This window comes from Neomonachus schauinslandi, chromosome 13 (genome assembly GCF_002201575.2).
Source record: "Neomonachus schauinslandi chromosome 13, ASM220157v2, whole genome shotgun sequence".
Lineage (NCBI taxonomy): Eukaryota > Metazoa > Chordata > Mammalia > Carnivora > Phocidae > Neomonachus > Neomonachus schauinslandi.
Genome location: NC_058415.1, coordinates 56,132,337 through 56,155,385, shown reverse-complemented (window position 1 = coordinate 56,155,385; position 23,049 = coordinate 56,132,337). Strand labels below are relative to the sequence as shown.

The 23,049-nt window shown below is 40.2% G+C and overlaps 1 protein-coding gene across 2 annotated transcripts in view; it reads right to left on the bottom strand.

The window, feature by feature from the left end:
• NFX1 (nuclear transcription factor, X-box binding 1) overlaps window positions 1–23,049 on the bottom strand; it is a 72,888-nt gene that overhangs the window by 14,834 nt on the left and 35,005 nt on the right. The window contains exons 9-16 of one of the 2 annotated variants that reach the window (XM_044920798.1): window positions 22,765–22,982; window positions 17,822–17,919; window positions 15,290–15,320; window positions 11,245–11,324; window positions 10,236–10,344; window positions 6,230–6,349; window positions 3,427–3,506; window positions 266–496 (exon numbers count right to left, since the gene is read on the bottom strand). In XM_044920798.1, the coding sequence (XP_044776733.1) occupies window positions 266–496; window positions 3,427–3,506; window positions 6,230–6,349; window positions 10,236–10,344; window positions 11,245–11,324; window positions 15,290–15,320; window positions 17,822–17,919; window positions 22,765–22,982 (967 nt within the window). Of the gene's footprint in view, window positions 1–265; window positions 497–3,426; window positions 3,507–6,229; window positions 6,350–10,235; window positions 10,345–11,244; window positions 11,328–15,289; window positions 15,321–17,821; window positions 17,920–22,764; window positions 22,983–23,049 lie in introns of both variants that reach the window. The other variant, XM_044920797.1, reaches the window with a different exon arrangement.

Genomic DNA, 23,049 nt, shown 5'->3' with positions numbered 1-23,049 from the left:
CTCTTGAGAATCTGCTCTAAGGGAGAGAGACAGAGACTGTTGTCAGGTGGCAGTGGGCACCTCCTGAACTAAAAGGCCATTTCAAACTGGGCAGACAGAAATCTGTGTAATACTCCACCTTTCTCTTGCTAATTTAACTTGCACTTCCTTGCAACCAATGACTTCTGATTAGAATGTGTGCCCAGGCACTTCTACAAGCAGTTCCGGACTCCTGAGTAGCCCCAGAACCACAGTCAATGCCCTATCTGGAGTCAGGAATACGCACCTTGGCTTTACAAGCAGTCATGGGGCAGGGTGAGCTGGGGTGGCAGGGGGCCATACACGGGTGGCCACAGTCAGCTCTGGGGGTGGGGCAGGGCTGCTTGCAGGCCTCATCCACAAGACACTCTCCTTTGTGACAGAGTCTCTGACACTTGTGCATCCCACACGGCAGCGTGGCACTGCAGGGTAATCCGCAAGAGATATCAGCCAGGTGACAGGGGATGTTGCTCCGTAACTAGGAGAGACAGAAGTAGCTAGATTCTTATCTCCGTGTGGGATTTGGGATGAGTTTTAATTTCGTATTTAAACATTTCTGAATTTTCAAAAAGTTACTCTTATCTGAAAAAAATTAGGCTGATCTTTAAAATCTGAAAGGTTAACTTGAAAATAAACAAATCTGAACCTTATTTAATAATACTTGTTATGATCCAAAAGAATTTGTGCTAGCAACCAAGTGTGACTTAAGACCCACACTTCCCAGGGTGGGTAACAAGTACATGAAACCAGATAACTAGGGAGTATTTGAAAATGCTATGACCAACTGAGAGGATCAGATGATCTTCCCCACTCCGTTCTGCAAACAGCTAGGGCACTGAGTTGACACATGAACCCTGAGGGTTGGGGACACCCTTGAGCCATGGTTTCAAGACTGCTGGCAGGGCCGTTTTACATAAATAATCAACTCTCCTCACATCTCCTGATTCATGGTCTTCATAGCTTTAAGCAGCTTTTTCATTTAAAATATTAAGGGGCAACAGGCCATGAAACCCCAAACTCATTTTTTAAATCACCTTCTTCCAAGATTCCTTACTCCAGGAAAAAGATGCTGGAATTTTACTTCTGTGGGACCAAAGGTTACTCTTATGTATTCACTCAAATTCTTCCAAGAACCCTCAAAATGAGGAATATACTTTGATTCTAGTGACACATAACTTTTACTCTTGAAGAGGCTTCCAAAGTCTAAGACGTACATGCTTCTAATTGCTTTAGAATCACTTTAGAAGTATTTTGGTAGAATGTAGTTCCCAATCACTAAAAATTTACACTACTGCCAGAGTCCAGAGATAATTTTTGCACACGCTATATCCTCTGTTGTCCCCTCCCCTCATTACTTGTCTACCTTTTCATTATCCTTTAGGAGGTCACTTCCTCTACAAACACCTTCCCTGGGTGTGGGCTCCTTCGATCCCGCTCAGTACTTTGGACTTCCCCTGCCACTGCACTTGTAATTGACTGTTTACATGCCTGTCTCCCGCCCCAGAGTGAAGGCTCCACGAGGGGAGCAGTCACACCTGTCTTATTCTCTTCTGAATCACTCGAACCAGGCCTGTTATATCTAGCACATAGTAGGTATGCAATCAGTATTTGTCGCATGAAGTCCAAATAAGCCATCAACACAAAGATAATACCTGGATGTCTTAGAATGGTTACTCTCAGAGGAAATGAGATTTATAAGGACTATGACTTGAGAACCACTCACAGGAAATAAGGGGAGAAAATATGTCGATCAAGATAAAGATACTGAAAGCATGTTGTCATAGATGTCAAGAGTTTCCAAAAATGCTGGCTAACATGTTATGAAGTAAGAAGAAAGTTACAAAATAGTATCAACTTTTTTTTTTTTTTTTTAAAGTAGGCTCCACGGTGGGCACAGGGCTTGAACTCACATCCCTGAGATCAAGACCTGAGCTGAGATCAAGAGCTGGATACTCAATCGAGTGAGCCACCCAGGTGTCCCATAAAAATAGTATGATCTTAATAGAGTATGAGAAAGTATGTATCACACATGCCTGATAATCTATGCACAAGAATGTTAAGACTATTTCTTTCTGGATTGCAGAATTGTATATTCTTAATTGTCTACAATGAATATGCATTTTTTAAATTAAGAATTTTTTGAAAGTGCTTCCAAGGGTCTATAGTCAATGGTGCCAAATAAGCTTACAAGTTGAGAATGAGGATGAAAGTCCTTCATAGTAGTGGCACTGCGGAGGCGTAGATGAGCCTGGAGGAAGGTGTTTTGATCCAGTGGCCAGGACAGGAAGCTGCACGGGGCATAGAGGAAGGAACAGTGGCAGCTGGTGGAGAGACCACCTCCACTCTTGGGATGCTCTCACTGTAACACCTTTACCCAGGCTAGCAACCTCTCCCATGCTGGTTAACCTAAAAGTTGTCTCTGAACACAGCTCATGTTCTCAAGCCAACTGACTTTCACTTGATTGCAACCAGAGTAAAAATGATAGCAAAAGAGGCTCAAAATACTACCCATTGTATGATTTCATTTATGTGACATTCCGGAAAAGGCAAAACTACTGGGACAGACAATAGATCACTGGTTGCCAGGGCCAGGAGATAGGGGGTGAAAATTATACAGACATGAAGGAATATTTGGGGGTGAATGAACTATTCTGCATCTTGACTGTGGTGGTGATTACATGACTGTATGAATGTTTTTGTCAAAATTCAAGGACCTGTACACTTAAAGGGGTAAATCTTATTTTATTTTTTTTTAGATTTATTTTATTTTATTTTATTTTTATTTATTTATTTTTTAAAAGATTTTATTTATTTATTTGAGAGAGAGAATGAGATAGAGCATGAGAGGGAGGAGGGTCAGAGGGAGAAGCAGACTCCCCGTTGAGCAGGGAGCCCGATGCGGGACTCGATCCCAGGACTCCAGGATCACGACCTGAGCCGAAGGCAGTCGCTTAACCAACTGAGCCACCCAGGCGCCCTTTTAGATTTATTTTAGAGAGAGAGAGAGAGAGAGAGCACACGAGCGAGGGGAGGGGTGGTGGGAGAGGGGGAGGGAGAGGGAGAGAGACAGAGAGGGAGACTCCCTGCTGAACGCGGGATTCTCATGACCCTGAGGATCATGACCTGAACTGAAATCAAGAGTCGGAAGCTCAACCGACTGAGCCACCCAGGTGCCCTGGATTCTTCTACTTCTTCTACCAGTATTTAGCCATAGCATGGTGATGGGTAAATTTTATGCAAATTATATCTTAATTAAAAAAAAAAAAAGGAAGAAAAAAGTGGCAATAGCAAATCTCCGCTTCTTGGAGTATATTTTTACTTTCAGAAACAAAGAGACTAACAATTCTAAAAGTAATTTAATCATAAATCTCTAGCTGGAACAATAAACACTTGAGAGAGAAAACTTACCTCGTGTTTTCCCATGCACCATTTCTGAGTTAGGAAAGTACAGGGGGGACACTTCTCTTCACTATGACAAGAATGATACACTGTTAAAAGAGAAAGGAAATTAGGAATTATGTTTAGGAATAATATTTAAATAAAGCCACATAAACTGGGGCACCAGTCGGTTAAGCATCTGACTTCGGCTCAGGTCATGATCTCAGAGTCATGAGATCAAGCCCCACGTCAGGCTCCCTGCTCAGTGAGGAGTCTGCTCCTCCCCGCTGCTCGTGCTCTCTCTCTCTCTCTCTCAAATAAATAAATAAATCTTTAAAAAAATAATAAAGCCACATAAACTATTACACATGTTATAATGGTATATAACATGGAACTTTTAAGTTTAGAAGCTGGGAGTTCTTTTTATTTTTTTAAAGATTTTATTTATTTATTTGAGGGACAGAGACAGCACAAGAGCAGAGGGGGAAGGGCGGAAGAAGAAGCAGGCTCCCTGCTAGCAGGGAGCCTCACGTGGGGCTCGATCCCAGCACCCTGGGATCATGACCTGAGACGAAGGCAAACGCTTAATCGACTGAACCACCCAGGCGACCCTGGGATTACTTTTTAAAATGGAAAATAGGAAAGTAAAAAGTAGGTGGCTTTCTATTAAAGTGTTGAAGGATGAGCATGAGTGAGAAAAAGAAACCCCACTGAGGCAGGACAGACACATGCACAGAGAAGCAGAGAGGGAGGCAGTTTTTCCACTCATTTCCTACGGCACAGCCCCTGGTCTGTCCATTCTACTCAATCATTCTTTTGGCCCTACCCTTACATGGCAACTGCTCACTTTTGCTTAGCTATCTTTGCTACTCATTCCATCTGACATGCTCCCGTGATACCTTTCAATTTCCTTGCTGTCTGTAAGAGACAGTTCATCCAAACTCATCTCCTACAACAAAGCCTTCCTTGGCTGACCATACCCGACCTTGAGCTCTCTTACACTCCCTCATGTCTGAGGTCTTTTGCAGATGGTTTGCTACCATGTTATCTGGCCCATTTTCATGTAATGGCTGTGTCATGTGCACATAACTACCCTCTTCCTCTTGGGAAGAACATAAGAGTCTCTAGATCATGGGCTACTTTTTTCTTCCTCTGAACCTGTGTCTGATACCATGCTGGATATACAACTAACACTCAAAGAAGTTAAATGAATGCTTAACAAAAGCAGGCTAAAACATCTCATAAATGGTTAAGTTCTCACTATGGACATTAACCACAAGGATGTGGACTTCATCTGTATCATCTGCAAGTGAGTGTAAAGGAGGAAGTGGGTGAGTATTGCCTTGGGCACTTACTTCATGCTGGTGTGAACACTGAAGTAAGGGCTTGCAGACTAAGTGGGAAGGGCCATCCTAAGGTCCCCAGAAAAGGAGAGACCTTTTACTTCATTAGGAATTTACTTAATTCTGTTTTACTCTATTAACTTAAAAATTTGAGAACTGGTTGTCTATTTGTCAGTCTGATTCATATGGCCAGATTAAGTGTAAGTGCCAAATCTGGTGACTTGAGTTATTTCAGGTTTGCCTCTGGGACTTGGTAAAATGAAATGATGAGCCCAATATGGTCCCAGAGGAAAGCCTCTGGGAACAGAAAATGGGTGATGTTAAGTAACTACTGGTCTGGTGTCTACAGCAGTTTATGAGAGAAGAATTGGAAACAACTTAATTGTCCAGCAACATGAGACTAAGTTATGGCCCATCCATGTAAAGCTATTAATTATTAAAAATCTATACTGGAGAGGGGCACCTGGGCACATTTGGTTGAGCATCAACTCTTGGTTTCGGCTCAGGTCGTGATCTCAGGGTTGTGAGACTGAACTCCACATTGGGCTCTGCACTCAGCAGGGAGTGTGCTTGAGATTCTCTCTCCCTCTCCCTCTGCCCTTCCTACTTGTGCGCTCTCTCTCAAATAAATCTTTTTTTTTTTTAAGATTTTATTTGACAGAGAAAGACACAGAGAGAGAGGGAACACAAACGGGGAGTGGGAGAGGGAGAAGCAGACTCCCTGCCGAGCAGGGAGCCCGATGCGGGACTCGATCCAGGGACTCCAGGATCATGACCTGAGCCGAAGGCAGTCGCTTAACCAACTGAGCCACCCAGGCGCCCTCAAATAAATCTTTAAAAAAATCTATATTGTAGAAAAATATTCATTGATAAGAAGAGAGATTCAAAATACAATAATAAGAGAAGAAAATAATTAAAATAAAATCAGTAGGATCCCACTTTTATTTTACGCGAAGGAAAAAAACGCAAATATATATTTTTGCCCATAGAAAAAAAGCCCTGAAAAATACATACTAATGTGTAATTCCTACAAGCTGGCATAATAGATGATTTAAATCCAATCTTTTGACTTTACTGATTTTATCTCACTCTCTTTCTTTTTATACAATAAACATACATTACTTCCATAACAACAGCAACCACAAAAAACAAGTGACTTTCAATTTTGCAAAGAGATGCTCAACCTTGAAATATACATCCAAATTGGAGGCAACAAGAAAAGAAGAAAAGTCCCTGAAAGATAAGACCAGCTGGAGGTTCTCCCAGCCTTTCGGGTGTGTGTGACATCCACAGAGTACAGAGATGGAGGGCACTGTGATTCCCGGCTGTGGCCCAGATCACAGACCCACCTTCACAGAAGCAGCCCGAGAACAGGGAACAAGGGGTGGCCATCACAACACGACCTCAGAGCACTGAAGACTGTCATGCAACATCCAAAATGACACAGTGTAAGCAAGCTGTGAGGTGCGGAGTAAGGAGGTGGGACCCACCTGGATGGTCACATTCGTGGACTCTGGCACAGGTCTGGGTACACTCAGGGGGTCTTGTACCACAGGGAACAGGCGGGTAGATCACTGACGCACCACAGTGGCAGGTTAGCTCATCAAAACCTGATGGAGAGGCAGGTGAAATAAAACAATCTTTCTGAGTTTGGAATGTGCACACACATATTTACACAGACAGACCACACACACTTTTTTTGGCTTGCATTTTTTTCTTTTAGGGGACTGCTTTTTTCACAAAAGGTTTTTATTTTATTAAAGTTGAGCTGGTGGCAAAGGAGCAGACAGGTATGTTATTTGCAACAAACTCTAAGTCCATGAGCAACCCAGGACACTTTTACATGTATTTTATAGACAACAGATCTACAGACCATCTCTTTTGAGAAGAGGAGACTTCCACTAAAGGTATAGTTTTTTTTCCCAAACTCCTTTGGTTAGGGAAAAGGATAGAGATTATGAAAGCCACAGATAATTAACAAACATACTAAAGTATACATTTGAATATAAACTTCAGAGAGCCACTGAAGCCATTCAAAAAAATTCTTTTTTTTAAAGATTTTATTTATTTGAGAGAGAGAGAGAGTGCGTGTGCACGAGCAGTGGGGAGGAACAGAGGGAGAGGAAGAAGCAGGCTCCCTGCTAAGCAGGGAGGCTGATGTGGGGTTTGATCCCAGGACCACAAGATCATGACCTGAGCTGAAGGCAGACGCTTAATGGACTGAGCCACCCAGGCGCCCCCCACCCCGAAATTCTTACAGGTGTAATCAACACCTATCACACTAGAAATATGAAGTTGAAACGAAGCACAGAGCTGCATCCAAGTTCATTACGCACATTTCCCAAGCTAAATCAAAATGATGACTCACACTGGACAGCTCCAACAAGCAGCCCACCTCAAGAGCTCTCCTAACTCCTAAATCCCAAGGGGAAACAGTTCTCCAATTCTGAGTCTTGGTAGAGGCCAGGCCTTTGGCTGTTGATCTCAACCAAGTCACTAATAATTAGGAAGCCCAGGGCTCTCAAGAGTCTTCCACCCACTGCTCTTCTCCAGTCAGTACTCTTTCCACCAAACCCTTCAGAGGCTACACAATGTGGCAGAAAGAGCCCTATAAATACAGTCAGGAGACTTAGGCTTCGAGTCCTGGACCTACTACTTACTCACTAAGTAATTATGGGCTGGTAACTTAATCCTTCTCAGCTTTCTATTGGTGAGGTGGTGATACCAAACTTTGGCCTATCCATTCAAAAAGCTTATTATGAGAAATAGCTAGATAAAGGGAAAGGGGCTATATAAGTTGTTTTCATGGAATCCATGTATGTGATTTATTTATTTTTAAAAGATTATTTATTTGAGAGAGAGAAAGAGAGAGAATGAGCAGGGGGGAGGAGCAGAGGGAGAAGCAAGCAGATTCTCCACTGAGCAGGGTGTCCAAAACGGGGCTCGATCCCAGGACCCTGAGATCATGACCTGAGCCGAAGGCAGACCCTTAACTGACTGAGCCACCCAGGTGCCCCCATATGTGTGATTTATATCAAAGCACGGACTCAACTCTTTTTTTGAAATGAAGTAGGCCTAGCATTCTAGCAAAAGACATTTTGGGAAATCTTGATCTAAGCCAATCTTTTAATGCAGCAGTTCTCAAAGTGTGCTCTGTTGATGCCTAAGGGTCCCTGAGATCCTTTCAGGGAGTCCATAGGGCCAAAATTATTTTCATAAGACTAAGATATTATTTTTGTTTTCACTATGTTGACATTTACACTGATGGTACAAAAGCAACGGTTAGTAAAACTGCCAGGACTTTAGCACAGATCAAGGCAGTAGTACCAAATGTAATCATGGTATTTCTCACTGCCAAGCACTTAGAATAAATAAAAAATGCTAGTTTCACTTAAGAAAGTCCTTGATGAAGCAGTAAAAAGAAAGACAATTTAGTTCTTAAATACATGTCTTCTTAAATACAAATTCATAATCTGTGAAACAAAGTGGGAAATCTGCATAAAGCACTTTCGCTGCACACTAAAATATAATCTGGTTGTTTTAAAGAACTGCACTTGTTGGAGTTGTGAGCTAGAATACCATTTTTACTTGAAAGAATGACTGACAAGCTATGGTTATTTAGACTTGGGTATCTGGCATACATTTTATCAAAAATTACCAAAGTGAGCCTATCAATTCAGAAAAACCAACTTTCAAGCCTTCAAGTGAAAACAGAATTTTGGAAAATATGTATTTACCACTATGAGCTTGACAACTTCCTAATACTTTTCCCAAGACTTTTCTGATGAGATTGGTAGTTATATTAATGAATGTAAATTTTTAATATTATAAAATTTTTCACCATTTCAAAAATCTGCATAGCACAGTGAATAATTCATTTCCAAATGATCAATGTGCGATGCTATAAAATCATGCATGGGTAAAAGATCCATTCAAAATATAAGAAAAACCAATGAATTTTAATGTGACAGAGAACAAAAACAAAACCCTGGACTCAAGTCCCTTCTGAAATGAGGTTGAGTTTTGGTATAATTTCAAAAAAATAATATCCACGATTATACTCTCTTTTTCAACTATATATCTATGTAAGGCCAGATTTTTTTCATTTCCTTCAACTCTATACTGCAACAGATTAATGTAGAAGCAGATATGAGAACCCATCTACTCTTCTAGTTAAAAAAAAAGTTTTAAAAATATGTCATTAAAGGACACCTGCGTGTCTCAGTTGGTTAAGCATCTGCCTTCAGCTCATGATCCCAGGGTCCTGGGACTGAGCCCCACATTGGGCTCCCTACTCAGTGGGGAGTCTGTGTCTCCCTCTGCCCCTCCCCCACGACTCATGCTCTCTCTCTCTCTCTCTCAAATAAATAAAGTCCTTTTTTTTTAAAGATTTTATTTATTTATTTGGGGCGCCTGGGTGCCTCAGTCATTAAGCGTCTGCCTTCGACTCAGGTCATGATCCCAAGGTCCTGGGATCGAGCCCCACATCAGGCTCCCTGCGCAGCGGGAAGCCTGCTTCTCCCTCTCCCACTCCCCCTGCTTGTGTTCCCTCTCTCGCTGTCTCTCTCTCTGTCAAATAAATAAATAAATAAATAAAATCTTAAAAAAAAAAAAAGGGCTGAGCAGGGAGCCCGGTAAGGGGCTTGATCATAGGACCCTGGGATCATGACCTGAGCCGAAGGCAGACGCTTAACGACTGAGCCACCCAGGCGCCCCTCAAATAAACAAAATCCTTAAAAAGAAGTCATTTATATTAATATGCAATGAGTCTATTACCTTCTTAAAAGATTTTATTTGAGAGAAAGAGAGAGACAGCATGAGTGGGGGAGGGGCAGAAGGAGAGGGAGAAGCAGTATAAATAAATAAAATCTTTAAAAAAAATGGGGGCACCTGGGTGGCTCAGTCATTAAGCGTCTGCCTTCGGCTCAGGTCATGATCCCAGGGTCCTGGGATCGAGCCCCGCATCGGGCTCCCTGCTCGGCGGGAAGCCTGCTTCTCCCTCTCCCACTCCCCCTGCTTGTGTTCCCTCTCTCGCTGTCTCTCTCTCTCTGTTGAATAAATAAATAAAATCTTTAAAAAAAAAATCTTTATAAAAATGTTTTAATTTCTACTAGGGTAAACAGATATAAATCACATAAAAAGAGCTCTTTGAGGGTCCTTGATAATTTTTAAGAATGTAAATGCGTCCTAAAACCAAGTTTCTAAACAGCTGCTAATATAGAGAAAGAAAATCGTTGAGGACAGAATCTGTTAATGATATTTAAGAGTAATCCAGTAATGAGCCAGATCTCATCTTAGCATTCTTGCTTACATCCCAGGTTTTATACATTCTGGGAAGACAACACAGCACCAGAATAACTTTTTTTTAACGTCTCAACATATCTGAAATATTTAGGCTTAGTTCAGTAACCCATACCAAATTAAGTAAATCAATCCCTCAAAATATATTATGCCTGAATTTCTAGAAAACTTAAAGCATACAGTGAAGACACTCACTGGCTTGCCAGCAGGACTGGCAGTTCCCACGGTGACAAGGTTCTTCACATCTATGAAGGCCACAACGGAGTTTCCTCCCACAAATCAAAGGACACTTGTGCTCCTTATCCTACAAAGAGATTCATATTTGTTTGTAAAATTATCTCCATTTATATTTTCCACAAACAACAAGAAGAGTAATAAAAGAGAAGCTCTCCACATTTATGGATGAAATGATGTCTGGGATTAGCTTCAAAATAATTAGAGGGAGTAGGTGTGGATGTGGATGAAACAAGATTAGTCATGAACTGATCACTACTGAAGCTGGGTGTTGGCTATTTAAGACTCATACTAATCTCTCTGCTTTTGTATATGTTTGAAATTTTCAATAATAAGAGGAAGTCTTTAAGCTTTCGAATACTGATTTATAAGTCTTGGTACGTTGTCCAATTTTATCACTCTTTATCTTATCAATATGTAAACTTTAGAAATAACAATTATGTATAATATACGTATATAAGTGTGTGTATACATGCACTACTTTGGTATTGGCACTGTGTTATCTTGTTTATACACAAGACACACACGCACAACATGGTAATACAGTACTGCCAGGGAGTGCTTCCTTTATTTAGTTCCATATAAGTGAATTATTTCAGATAACTGAAAATTGCTCCTTTCAAAAATGCCCTACTCATTTTGCCTACTGACCTGATCCACATTGTATGTGAAACCCAAACCCTGAAGTCCTAAGACCAGCCCAGTCTGTGTGTTAGGACAGCACATAATCTCCTGCAGAGGACTATCTGCTCATCTGGTGATCTTGGGCTCTGGAGCCTGAGGCCTTCTTCTTTCTCTTCCTCCATATTGCCACAGGCTGACCTGGCTAGGGCCTAAAAAGGCCTGTCTCTCTGGGCAGCTCTCTCACTGCTGGTCAGGGGTCCCTCCCAGTGATTTCTAAATCTGGGCTACATTCCAGATGGCTGAGGCTTCTAGATATCTGACTGTACCTAATGATAGGTCCACTTACCACACAGCATATCTCATTACATTTATGCCGTCCACACAACCGTTTCTTGTTACACCGCTTATCACACATAAATGTAGCATCTGCTGTGGCCAATTAAAAAGAAAAAAAAAGGGCAAAGGATATGAATGAACATTTATTCAACAAATATTTGAGTGACTACAAGCTGAAGAAATACAAATGTAATAAGATAATTAAGTTAGTTATGGTGAAAATAAATATAAAAAGATATTTTTCATTTGTCAGATTGTCAAAAAAAGGCAATGGGAGACTGATTAATATTTGGTATGGGTGAAGGTGTAGAGAGAACAAGGCACACTCAGTGGATAGGAGTATAAATTTTTGATGTACATATGTATCTATCAAAAATTTCAGTGGTAATTCTATCTTAAGAAATCATTCCTGGGGTGCCTGGGTGGCTCAGTTGGTTAAGCAATTGCCTTCGGCTCAGGTCATGATCTCAGGGTCCTGGGATCGAGCCCCACATCGGGCTCCCTGCTCGGCGGGAAGCCTGCTTCTCCTTTTTCCAGTCCCCCTTGCTTGTGTTCCTTCTTTTAAAGATAAATAAAATCTTTAAAAAAAAAAAAAGAAAGAAAAGAAATCATTCCTACATATATAGTTTTAAAAGTGGCTAAAAAAAAAAGTGGCTAAGACACCAAAAGCACAATCAACAAAAGAAAAAACAGAAATTGGGCTTGATCAAAATTAAAAGATTTTGTGCACCAAGAACACCATTAAGAAAGTGAAAAGACAGTCTACATAATGGGTGAAAATATTTGCAAATCATCTATCTATAAAGGTCTAGGACCCAAAATACATAAAGAACTCTTACAACTCAACAAGAGAAACCACCCAATTAAAAGATTGGCAAAGAACTTACAAAGACTCTTTTCCAAAGAAGATTACAAATGGCAAAGTACATTAAAAAATGTTCAATGTCACTAAGGAAATGCAAATCAAAACCATAATGACATATCACTTCATATATATTTATTTAGATAGCTATAATAAAAAAACACATAAAAACCAAAACCAAACAAAAAATAAGTGTTGGAGAGAATGTGGAAAAACTGGAACCCTCATACATTGTTGATGGGAATGTAAAATGATGTAGCTGCTACAGAAAACTACTGTGGCAGTTCTTCAAAAAATTACACACAGAATTACCATATGATCCAGCAATTCCACTTGTAGGTATATATCCAAAAAAATTTTATTTTATTTTTTAAAGATTTTATTTATTTATCCGACAGAGAAAGACACAGCAAGAGAGGGAACACAAGCAGGGGGAGTGGAAGAGGGAGAAGCAGGCTCCCCAGAGCAGGGAGCCCGACGTGGGGCTCGATCCCAGGACCCTGGGATCATGACCTGAGCTGAAGGCAGACGCTTAACGACTGAGCCACCCAGACGCCCCTATCCAAAAAAATTTTAAACACATATTTTAACAAAAATTTGTGTACAAATGTTCACAGTAGCACTAATCATAATAGCCAAAAGACTGAAACAACCCAAATGTCTGTTAAGAGATGAATGGATAAATTGCAATATATCCATATAATGAGATATTATTCAGTCATAAAGAGGAATGAAGTACTGATATGTACTACAACATGGATGAACTTGAAAACATGCTAAGTGAAAGAAGCCAGGCATAAAAGGTTACATACTATATGATTCCATTTATATGAAAAACTCAGAACAGGTAAATCCATAGAGACAGAAAGCAGATTAGTGGTTCCCAGGGGTTTAAGGGAGGAGTGAGTGGGGAATGAAAACTTGATGAATACAGGGTTTCCTCTTGGGGTGATGAAAATGTTTTGGAACTAGACAGAGGTGATGGCTGCACAACACCGTGAATTTACTACATGCCACTGAATTGTATACTTTAAAATGGCCCGTTCTAGGTTATGTGAATTTTATCTCAATTTTTAAAAATGGGCTAGGTGCTAGGTGGGTGAAATAATGTTTGAGATTTGTTTTCAAAGTACTCTAGTGAAAATAAAAAGTAGGGAAGGGAGGGATGGATGAAATAAGACAGGCAAAATGTTGATAATGGATGATGGGTGACAGGTGCTTAGGGGTTTATTATATTAATCTTTCTACTCTCACTTATGGTTGAAATATTTCATCATAAAGTTTTAAAATGTCAGACAAGATGGCTACTGCATTATTCGTAATGGGGGAAAAACTGGAGACAACCTGAATGACCACCCAAAGGGCAATGGTGAACTATACTGTGGCATACCCACATACAGAATACTCTGTAAGAGGGAGGGCTATATACACTGACACGGAAAAATGTCTTTGATATATTACTGAGGAAAAAAAAAAGACCCAAGTTGCAAACAGCATGTTTACTATAAATCTAAGTTTAGAAGAAAAAACAAAACTAATGGGCATGTGTATACATCTATATGAATACAGAAAAAGATCTAAGACCCAGACCCAACAAACTAAGAAGTTTCATCAGGGAAGTGAAACTAGGAGGGGAAAAATCGGGTTAGGGTATATTTCACTTTTTACTTTACACTGCTGTTATTTTTTTACTTTAAAAGTGTATTAACGTAATTTTTTCAAATTATGTTTTTTAATAACCAAAATTTTGACTGTGGGCTTAAGGCAGGTATTTCCAGTTACCTCCCAAACAGCCACTCCCCACCTTCTTAAGGCTAACAGAGCCTTAATTTGTTCAGAAATTGGGTGCCCATGTGCTCCTCATTTCCAGGTGTGAATGTAGTATAATAGTCTATCTAGCCTGTTCATTTCATTCCCCTTGTTAATGTCCGGTTTAGGCAGGAGCATGTGATACAAAGTGTATTGAGAACCTCTCAGAACTGTTTTCCTTGCTCTTTAAGAAGGAAAGGAAGCTTGGAGCATCTGGGTGGCTTAGTCAGTTAAGCATCGCTCTTGATTTCGGCTCCAGCCATGATCTCAGGGTTGTGAGATCAAGCCCCAAGTCGGGCTCTGCACTCAATGGGGGACTGGCTTCAGATTCTCTCTCCCTTTGCCCTTCCCCCACCCCACTTGCTCTCTCGGGGGCGGGGGGGAGGGGGGGGGAATGAAGGAAGGGAAGCTTAAGAATCTCTTTACTTTGGATGATGTTGGGTATGATGTATGGACTTGCTGTAGCTAACTTACACCCGTGATGGAAAAACCAAAAAAATCAGAGAAGCTGACCTGGTGTCCTGGAATCAGTGAGGCTGGAATTAACCAAGCCTGGACTTGTTCTGCCTCCACACTTCCTATTATGTGAGACAGTAAACTCCCTTATTGCTGATGTTACTTTTCCCTGGGTTTTCGATACCTGCAAACAAAAGCATCCTAACCCAATACAGTTTTCTTCCTGGCCAGAATAAGAGCTTTAATTTTGTACACATTTAACTTCTATTTAACTTTTATCACTTTTCCAAAAAGGTTTTAAGGTTAAACAAAAGACTATGAGATGGTTAGCAAAGGACAGAATCGTAATAGCATGGAATGTCAGGATCAAGGACAAAGGAAGAAAGAACACTATAGTCCTCAAGTTTAAGAAGGCTGCTGGCTGAGTACCTGTTCCAGGTATGCAACAGTCATATTAAGCCTTATGGGGATCAAGCGTCAGAGTCAGTGTGTAAAAAGTTTGCTGCATTAGGTATTATTCACCTTCACCCCCACTACCACCATTTTATTATGAAAATTTTCAAACATATAAAGAAGTTGAAACAACTTTACAGTGAATATCCATATGACCATTACTGAGATTCTACCATTACTTTTTCACATATCCACCTATTCTATCTACCAATCAATTTATCTTAATATTTGATGCATTTCAAAGTAAGCTGCAGATATGGGTACACTTACCCTAACTTTAGCATTTCATTAACTAGAATTTAATTTATGATTTTTACTTTTCTTTTCAGGTAAAAGTTACATACAATGAAATACACAAACCTTAACTGAATTACCTTTACTGAATTATGACAAATACATAACCCAAACCCCTATCAAGATAGAGAACAATTACTTTTACCCCAGAATGTTCCCTCTTGCCCGTTCCCAGTCATACCTTCACTTTTTAGACTGGTACATGGAAGCTCCTATGGAAAAAGGAAAAAAAGACAACAGTAACTCCTTTAGGAATAAATGAAACAACTCAACTATAGTATAATGCTAAATGTAACATGTATATCCTAAATATCCTGTACTTCCCTGGCAGCCACTTATTTACCAACTTTACCCGTCTGGGACTAGGTTAGCTCAGCCTCTATATTAATATGCTTTATTCACAACAGGGCCCCAGGTTTACTGACACTTCATGCAAATATCATTGTAACAATCTTTGTGGTCTGGTCTCCTAATTTAAAGTAGATTAGGAATTATAATATCTGAAGAAAAAGAGGGGTGGCTAAAGGTATACAAAGCAAAGAAAAATAACTTCCTGGCAAGGGATTTATTTATCTAGAAAACTCACTCCAGGGGCGCCTGGGTGGCTCAGTCGGTTAAGCATCTGCCTTCAGCTCAGGTCATGATCCCGGGGTCCTGGGATAGAGCCCCTGAGTCGGGCTCCCTGCTCAGTGGGGATCTTGCTTTACCCTCTCCCTGTCCCTCCCCTACTCATGCCTTCTCTTGCTCTAAGTAAAATCTTAATAAAAAAAAAAAAAAAAAGGAAAAAAGAAAACTTACTTCCAATGGAAAAGCCCATTCCATTACAAAAGACATCTCATGAAAAATTTGGCTAAACAATGAGGTGATAATCAACAGTTTCAAAGAGATTTTTTACTTTGTCGAAGTTTTCAACAGAATTCATACTAATAGGGAGTGCCTCCAGCAATTTTAGAATAAAACCTATTTGCAAAAATTCTATTTATACACAGCTTTTCATGAGTACACTCACTGCCATGAGGTCCAGTATTCAAGGGAGTGAGGAAGGACAGTGAATGAGAAGCAAAAAAGCACAGAGAATGGGATTGCTGGGGAGAAAGAAGCAAACTGACAGTAGCCATTTCTAGCTCACGCATCCCAACCTGCCTGTGCTTCTTGGTCACAAAGAGCTCCTCTGGGCATTACTAAAATTGTGATCACTAAATCACAGTACTTCACAGTCTTCAAGGTCCTGTAGCTGACATTTAAAATATCTCTACTGCCCCATGTACTCTGCAGTTTCTTTCAGGAAAAAAACTGCACACACACACAACTTTTGCCACATGTAAACTGCTATATTTTTACATTTTTATTCTAAAGCTTACCTAATAAGCTAGCACCCAATTTATGGACCATATCCTCAGAACATTTGCAAGTCATCAGCTACCCAGACCTTGGGCTTGGTAGCAGTGAATGTGCACTGAAAGTGGGTCAAAGAGGACAGATCAATACTTGGTATGTTCTCCAAGTTGGATTACCCAAAGACTTCCACAGCAAGGCTCCTGCCTTTGGTTACAAGCATAGGAATGGTAAAAATGGTAAGACGTCCTTTTTCTAACAAAAAGTCCAATCAAAACTGCCCCAGGCAGAAAGAAGAAATTGACAAAACAGTTGTACAGTTAAGAATTAACCTTTTTGAAAGGGCGGTCTGGCCTTTGCCATTGGCTTCTGGGAGGTTATCTCTAAGCCTTTGGAATATCATGCTTGATAGGGGTGTCACTGTTTGCCTGAGGCCTTGGGTCTTCACACAGTGTAACATAATTTAGGGTACAGGCTGGCCATACTGAAAAGTCTTAAAGTGGGGACTGGCTACACCACGAAGACCAATGATGTACTTCAGTGTGGGGCTTTGGGTCACATGGTAACCGGAGACCTCTGGTGACACTGGAGATTGAGATCAGCTACATGGGCGGTCAACCGTGTGTACACAATAGAGCCTCAGTAAAAACTGAATACCCAGGCTCGGGTGACCCTTCCTGGTTGGCAATACCCCATGCATATTATCACCAACTGATGTTGAGAAAGTAACACTGTTCCAACTCCATAGGGAGAGGACAATTAGAAGCTTCATATTTGGTATTTCTTGGACTCTGCCCTGTGTGTTTCTTCCTTTGGGTGATATTAATCTGTATCCTTCCCCTGCTGTAACCACGATTACAACAGCTTTCAGTGAGTTCTGCTGAGTCCTTTTAGTGAATTATCAAACCCTGAGGGTGGTCTTGGGGACACTGGACTTGCAGTTGGCATCAGAAGTCAGGGTGGTCCTGTGGACTATTCTAATTCAGCAGTTGTCTAAACTCTCACAGTGGGTGTCAGAAATGAAGGTGATCTTGTGGACTGTGTTCTCTCCAACTTCTTAGTTAGCTAACTCCTTGCAGTAGTGCTTTTGTCCTATACTAGCATCTAGCATTATCACACTGTATTCGGTAGAGCTATCTGTATACTTGCCTTAGCCCAATTACTGGTCTCTGAGCCTGGAGTGATACTTCCCCCCACCCCCAATACCTACCCTACAACTGGCCTCTGGTTGCTGTCAGCATACACTGGCTGGACTGAATGAATCATACATACTATGAGAGGAATAAAACATTATTATGTTATTTTGATTCCTCCCATCCCATAATCACTAATTTAAAAGGTACGGGTGATAACAACTCTAACATTGTTTACGATTTACCTTTGTTCTGAAAGAGCATCTGCAGGAAATAACTGATGTACGAGAGCATGGTCCACAGTCTCCTTCATGGCAGAGCTTTTCGCAGGTATGAATGAAATCTTTAATAAAAATGAAAAGAGCTAGGAATGAACACTGCAAGTATGCATTTTCAGACTCCCAAGTTCACTAGCCACACTGGTATTCTACTTCTATGCCCTGCAACTCCAGAATCAGAGTTGAGGGAAGAAGGATGTAGTCAATGCCTCTTCCTCTATCCTCTCTTAATTTAGCAGGCTGGGCCTTTTCTGGCAAAGAAAGGGCCCAGAATTAGTCACTGGAATATCCTGTGGAGTGCATAATGCTTTGCCTAAGTCAAAAATCAGATCTTCTGACTTCTTTCTTCAGGCGTCAAGTCTCAAGGTTAGACTTGGATATCCTTAAAATTACAGCCATGGATGACTTTACTAAAGTACTCTTGACTCTGAAAATCTGGGGATCATAAACAATCAGAAACCATGATCCATAACCTCAGACTCCAGCTCTTCAACTATCTGGTGATAAGAGGTCTGTCATTCATTCTGCTAAACCAGATTTAGGACGAATCCTGTTTCAAGGACCCTCGGGGATCAGCCACAGTCTCTTATGGCTACTGTTTAAATGTATTTTTTTCCATTCTTTTATTTTCAGCCTAATTTTATTTTTAACTCTAAAGTATATTTTCTAAAGATACTGCATAGTTGGATCGTATGCTTTATAAAAAAATTTGATTGGATAGCCTCTGCTTTTTAATAGTTTAATCCATTCACATTATTATTGATACAGTTGGATCATATCTGCCATTTATCTTTTACTTCTCTGTATCCCTCATGTCTTTTTTGTTAATCTAATCCTCTTTACTGCTTTCTTTGGCATTAAGTGAGTATTTTCTAATTTAACATTTTTTTCCTTTAATGGTTATTTTTCACTATTTTTAGGGGGGGTATTTTCTTAATGGTTGTTCTAGGGCTTACCCTACACATCTTATCAGAATCTACTTCAGATTTATACTAACCTAATTCCAGCGAGATACAGAAGCCTTAATCCTATGTAGTAGCTCTATTCTCTCTTCTCTTTTATGCTGTTATTGTTACACATATTATGTCTACATGTTATAAACCCCATAATACATTAATTACTTCATATAATTTTTATTAAAGCTGAGAATAGGAGAGCAAGCATACATTCAAAGTTTGTTGTTGTGTTTATCATCTTATTTACCATTCCTGGTTTTCTTCATTTGTTCCTGCAGATCTGAGTTACCATTTGGTATATCACTTCCTTACTCCAGTACAACTTTGATCCCACCCACCCCCTTTGTGCTCTTATTGTCAGATATATTTCCACATGTTATAAGCCTAATACTATAATTACATATTATCTTATACAACTGTTTTTTAAGTCAGTTGCAAAAAGAATATACATTTACACTGTCATTTAAAATTATGTAAATACCATTACTCTTTGATTTTTCATATGGATTTGAATTTATATCTGGGTTTACTTGCTTTTATCTGAAGAACTTCCTTTAGTATTTATTGTGAAGTAGATCTACTAGCAATGAATTCTCTGTTTTTATTTTCATTTCTGAAAGATAGCTCTGCTGGATAGAAGCTTCTTGGTTGGCAGTTTGTTCCCCCCCAGCATTTTGAATAGTTCATTCCAGTGTCTTCTTGTTGTGATGTACTGTTCTCCATTGTTTCTGATGAGAAGTCTGCTGTTAATCTTATAGGGGTTCCCTTGTATGTGAGGAGTCAAATTTCTCTTGCTGCTTTCAAGATTTTCTCTTTGTCCTTGGTTTTCAGCTTTTTAATTATGTCTAGATGTGGATCTCTTTGAATTCATCCTATTGGGTAAGTTGAGCTTCTTGGATACATAGATTAATGGTTTTCAATAAACTTGAAAGGTTTTCAGCTATTCAAATATTTTTCTGCTTTCTACTATTGTGGTATTCCCATTACATATATGCTTGTGTGCTTAAAAGTGCCCCGCATTTGTTTAGAGGTGCCGTTCACTTTTCTTTATTCTACTTTCTCTCTGCTGGGCATAAATTGCTCAGCAGTCTGATCCAGTGAAATGTGGGTAGGGGTAGTCTTTGAGTAAAGTCTGTGAAGTTTGTTCTGACCTCAGAAGGGCTCCTCTTAGCTATCTCTTTCCCTGGTTCTTTCTGCTGAACTAGCTGGCTTACAGTTTAGCTTATTGCCCTTAATTAAGAAGAGGTATTATTTTCCAAAGGGCCTTTATTTAGTTCTGAACTTCTCCAGTGTTACAAATTAAAGTCAGTTCCTTTGGGAGAATACTTTGTAGCTCTCTTTTCTTATGGACTACCTTCCCCCGCCAGGAAAAGTCTCAGTTACTCTTGGTGCTGAGTGGGACAGTAGCCTCTGGTTTTCTTGGCTTGTTTTTCCCAGTGTGGAACATCTGATCTAAAAGTGAGCTGGGGTGAAGATGACTGGGGCCGCAATAGTCTAGCCTGTTGTGAATGGGGTAAAAACTGACTTATAGGTGGGCCTGTATGGAAGAGAGCCCCCAATCTCTCAGCTGTGTTTACCAGAAATTTAGCCTCTTCAACTTGGAGTTAGAGGGGATGAAAAATGCTGGCAGTCTGCTCTTCCCAGTGAGATATGGTAACCCTTGACTGGGAGCTTAGGGGTAGAGGCAGCCTCATCTTCCTGGCACACCTATCCTGAATACAGCTTTTGTTAAGCTGAGCTCGGGGTGGAAGGGAGTGGACTGTGACTTAAATGACAACACAGACTTGCTGTTCTTACTGAATTTTAGATTTTCTTTAATAAAAAATACTTCTTCAGGGGCGCCTGGGTGGCTCAGTTGGTTAAGCGACTGCCTTCGGCTCAGGTTATGATCCTGGAGTCCCGGGATTGAGTCCCGCATCGGGCTCCCTGCTCTGCAGGGAGTCTGCTTCTCCCTCTGACCCTCCTCCCTCTCATGCTCTCTGTCTCTCATTCTCTCTGTCTCAAATAAATAAATAAAATCTTAAAAAAAAAAAAAACTTCTTCTTCATTTGATGTATGCCCACAGGAACATTTCCAGAAACTTTAAATGATTGCTTTGTAATAATTTTCCCTAGCTTTGCCTGTTTTGCTGGGGAGTGGGTCCATGTAGCTCATGTTCCCATCCTGAAAGCAGAACTCTCCCTAGTGTCTTGTACTAAAGTGATCTGTCTAGGATGGAAATTCCTATTGAGTGAGCTACTAAAAAACCTCAGCAAGCTTTCTACAGATAAGTCAGGTCTGAATAAACTTGACAGCCATTGTTCTCACTAGCCATGGGCTTGTCTTTGAGTTTCTCAATCCAACTCAGCCTAATTCCTTACAAATTTTCCATGATTAAAAATTTGTTGAGGTAACAAGTGGTTACCCTCAAACCCCTTCATCTGGTCTTGTCCCACCCCCTGGGTCTGTTTATAAAGACAATTACTATCCTTCTCTTGCTCAAGTCCCCATGCACTACCCATTTCACATTTTCCTCCTTCTCTCATTGCCAACGTATCTTAGCCCCACAGTGGGATTTCTGGTCATCGTATATGAAATTATTACAAAACTGACCCAGGAGCTTTCTGAAAAGGGAAGACCTTTACCATCCTTCTTGATTTTGAAGTCATTTGATCTCCACTTTTACAGAGCTTATCTGAAGATACATTTTTACAATAGGCAAAGAGAACCAACAGACAATTGATTTTCCTAATGCACTAAAAATATGTATTAAAACATGAGAAAAGAGCATTTCTCCTCTATACAGAATTTTAAAGTCACACTGTAAAAAATAATTAGGTAGAGTGTACCTACCGGTTTCTGCTGGTACCTGGAAGAAATATGAAATCTCTCTTTTCGATAAACATGGAAACCAAACCTAAAGATTTTAGCTTTGCCAATTAGTTACAGGAACACCTCTTATATAGACTCAGTTGCCCATGTCCATTTTTCTAAATACACAGCCTTTGAACACTTAGCCAGGAGAGAAGGTGCCAAGTCACTGCAAAACTATACAGGTATATTCCCCAAGGACTGCCTCAGAACATTTCAGAACTCAAACTATTACTTTAAAGCTAATTCTAACAAACTTTTTCTGGTTTCTATATCCAAGTAAGCAGAAGCCACAAGTCAGGAAAAAGGGAGAGTCACTAATGGTAGGCACACAGACATACTAAAAGCAATGACAGGAAAATAAACAATCAAAACCTTTAACAAGTAGATAAAACAATTCAAACTGCACATTGGTGTAGGGAAATTGCCTGAGAAACCTTAGCAGGCCCTAAGGACATCACTGTACCCAGCATAATACAATAATTGAGGTTCAGGAAAATGATGACTCTGGGTCAATAAAGAGAAAAGAAATTATCTTCAGTAATCTCTGTTTAAAGAAAGCAAATGTAAATTTTAGAAAACTGTCCTTCCAAAATGATGCTCAGGAGGTCTTTTCCCTCAACTAGATGGGAAACTTATAGAGAAAGTATTTCCTGAGTACTCCAAATGGCTAAAGTTTTATTATACTTAGCATTTTAGTTCTTAAACATCTCACCCACAGTTATTTAACATGTTCCCATTATATGAAAATGCCTTTACCCTGGATTGGTAAAAGGATATATGGTTTTCATACTACTGCAGGCTACTAAGAGAAATTGTAACCTCCCCCACTCCCCGGCACCAGCCCTGCATGGGACAGTATCTCACAACTGTCCTAAGTTGGCAATAAAATACCTAAAGCAGGAGAGATCACTTGGGCATATTTGAGTTTTCACAAGTATATTTTGAGGAGGAAAGAAAAAGTGCCAACACAAATCTGATCATTAGTATTTTCAAAAGCTTCTGATATTATAACTGAAATTGAACATTATTCTGCTTATATAGTCACTGTTGCCAAAAATTTCCATTCGTATGTTTAAAGACAACTTTATGCCTACTGGTTACCTAAGGAACCACATGGCAGAGGCTTGCCGCACACTTTTCCACATGAAGGGACAGGATCCATGCATGTTTTCCGACCACTACTTCCAAGTTCTAGCAATTGGCTGAGAGGAGTCTGGCCACAAGGGCAACAGCGCACCAGGTGGGGAAGCCGTGGGCATGGCTGGCAGGGCTGAGGGTGGCACACTTGAGAACAGGTATGATTCCCACATTTCAAGTCCCTGTTAAGAAAAACAACAGACTATTACATAATTGTTGCATAAAATATGGCTTTATTCTAACTGAGAA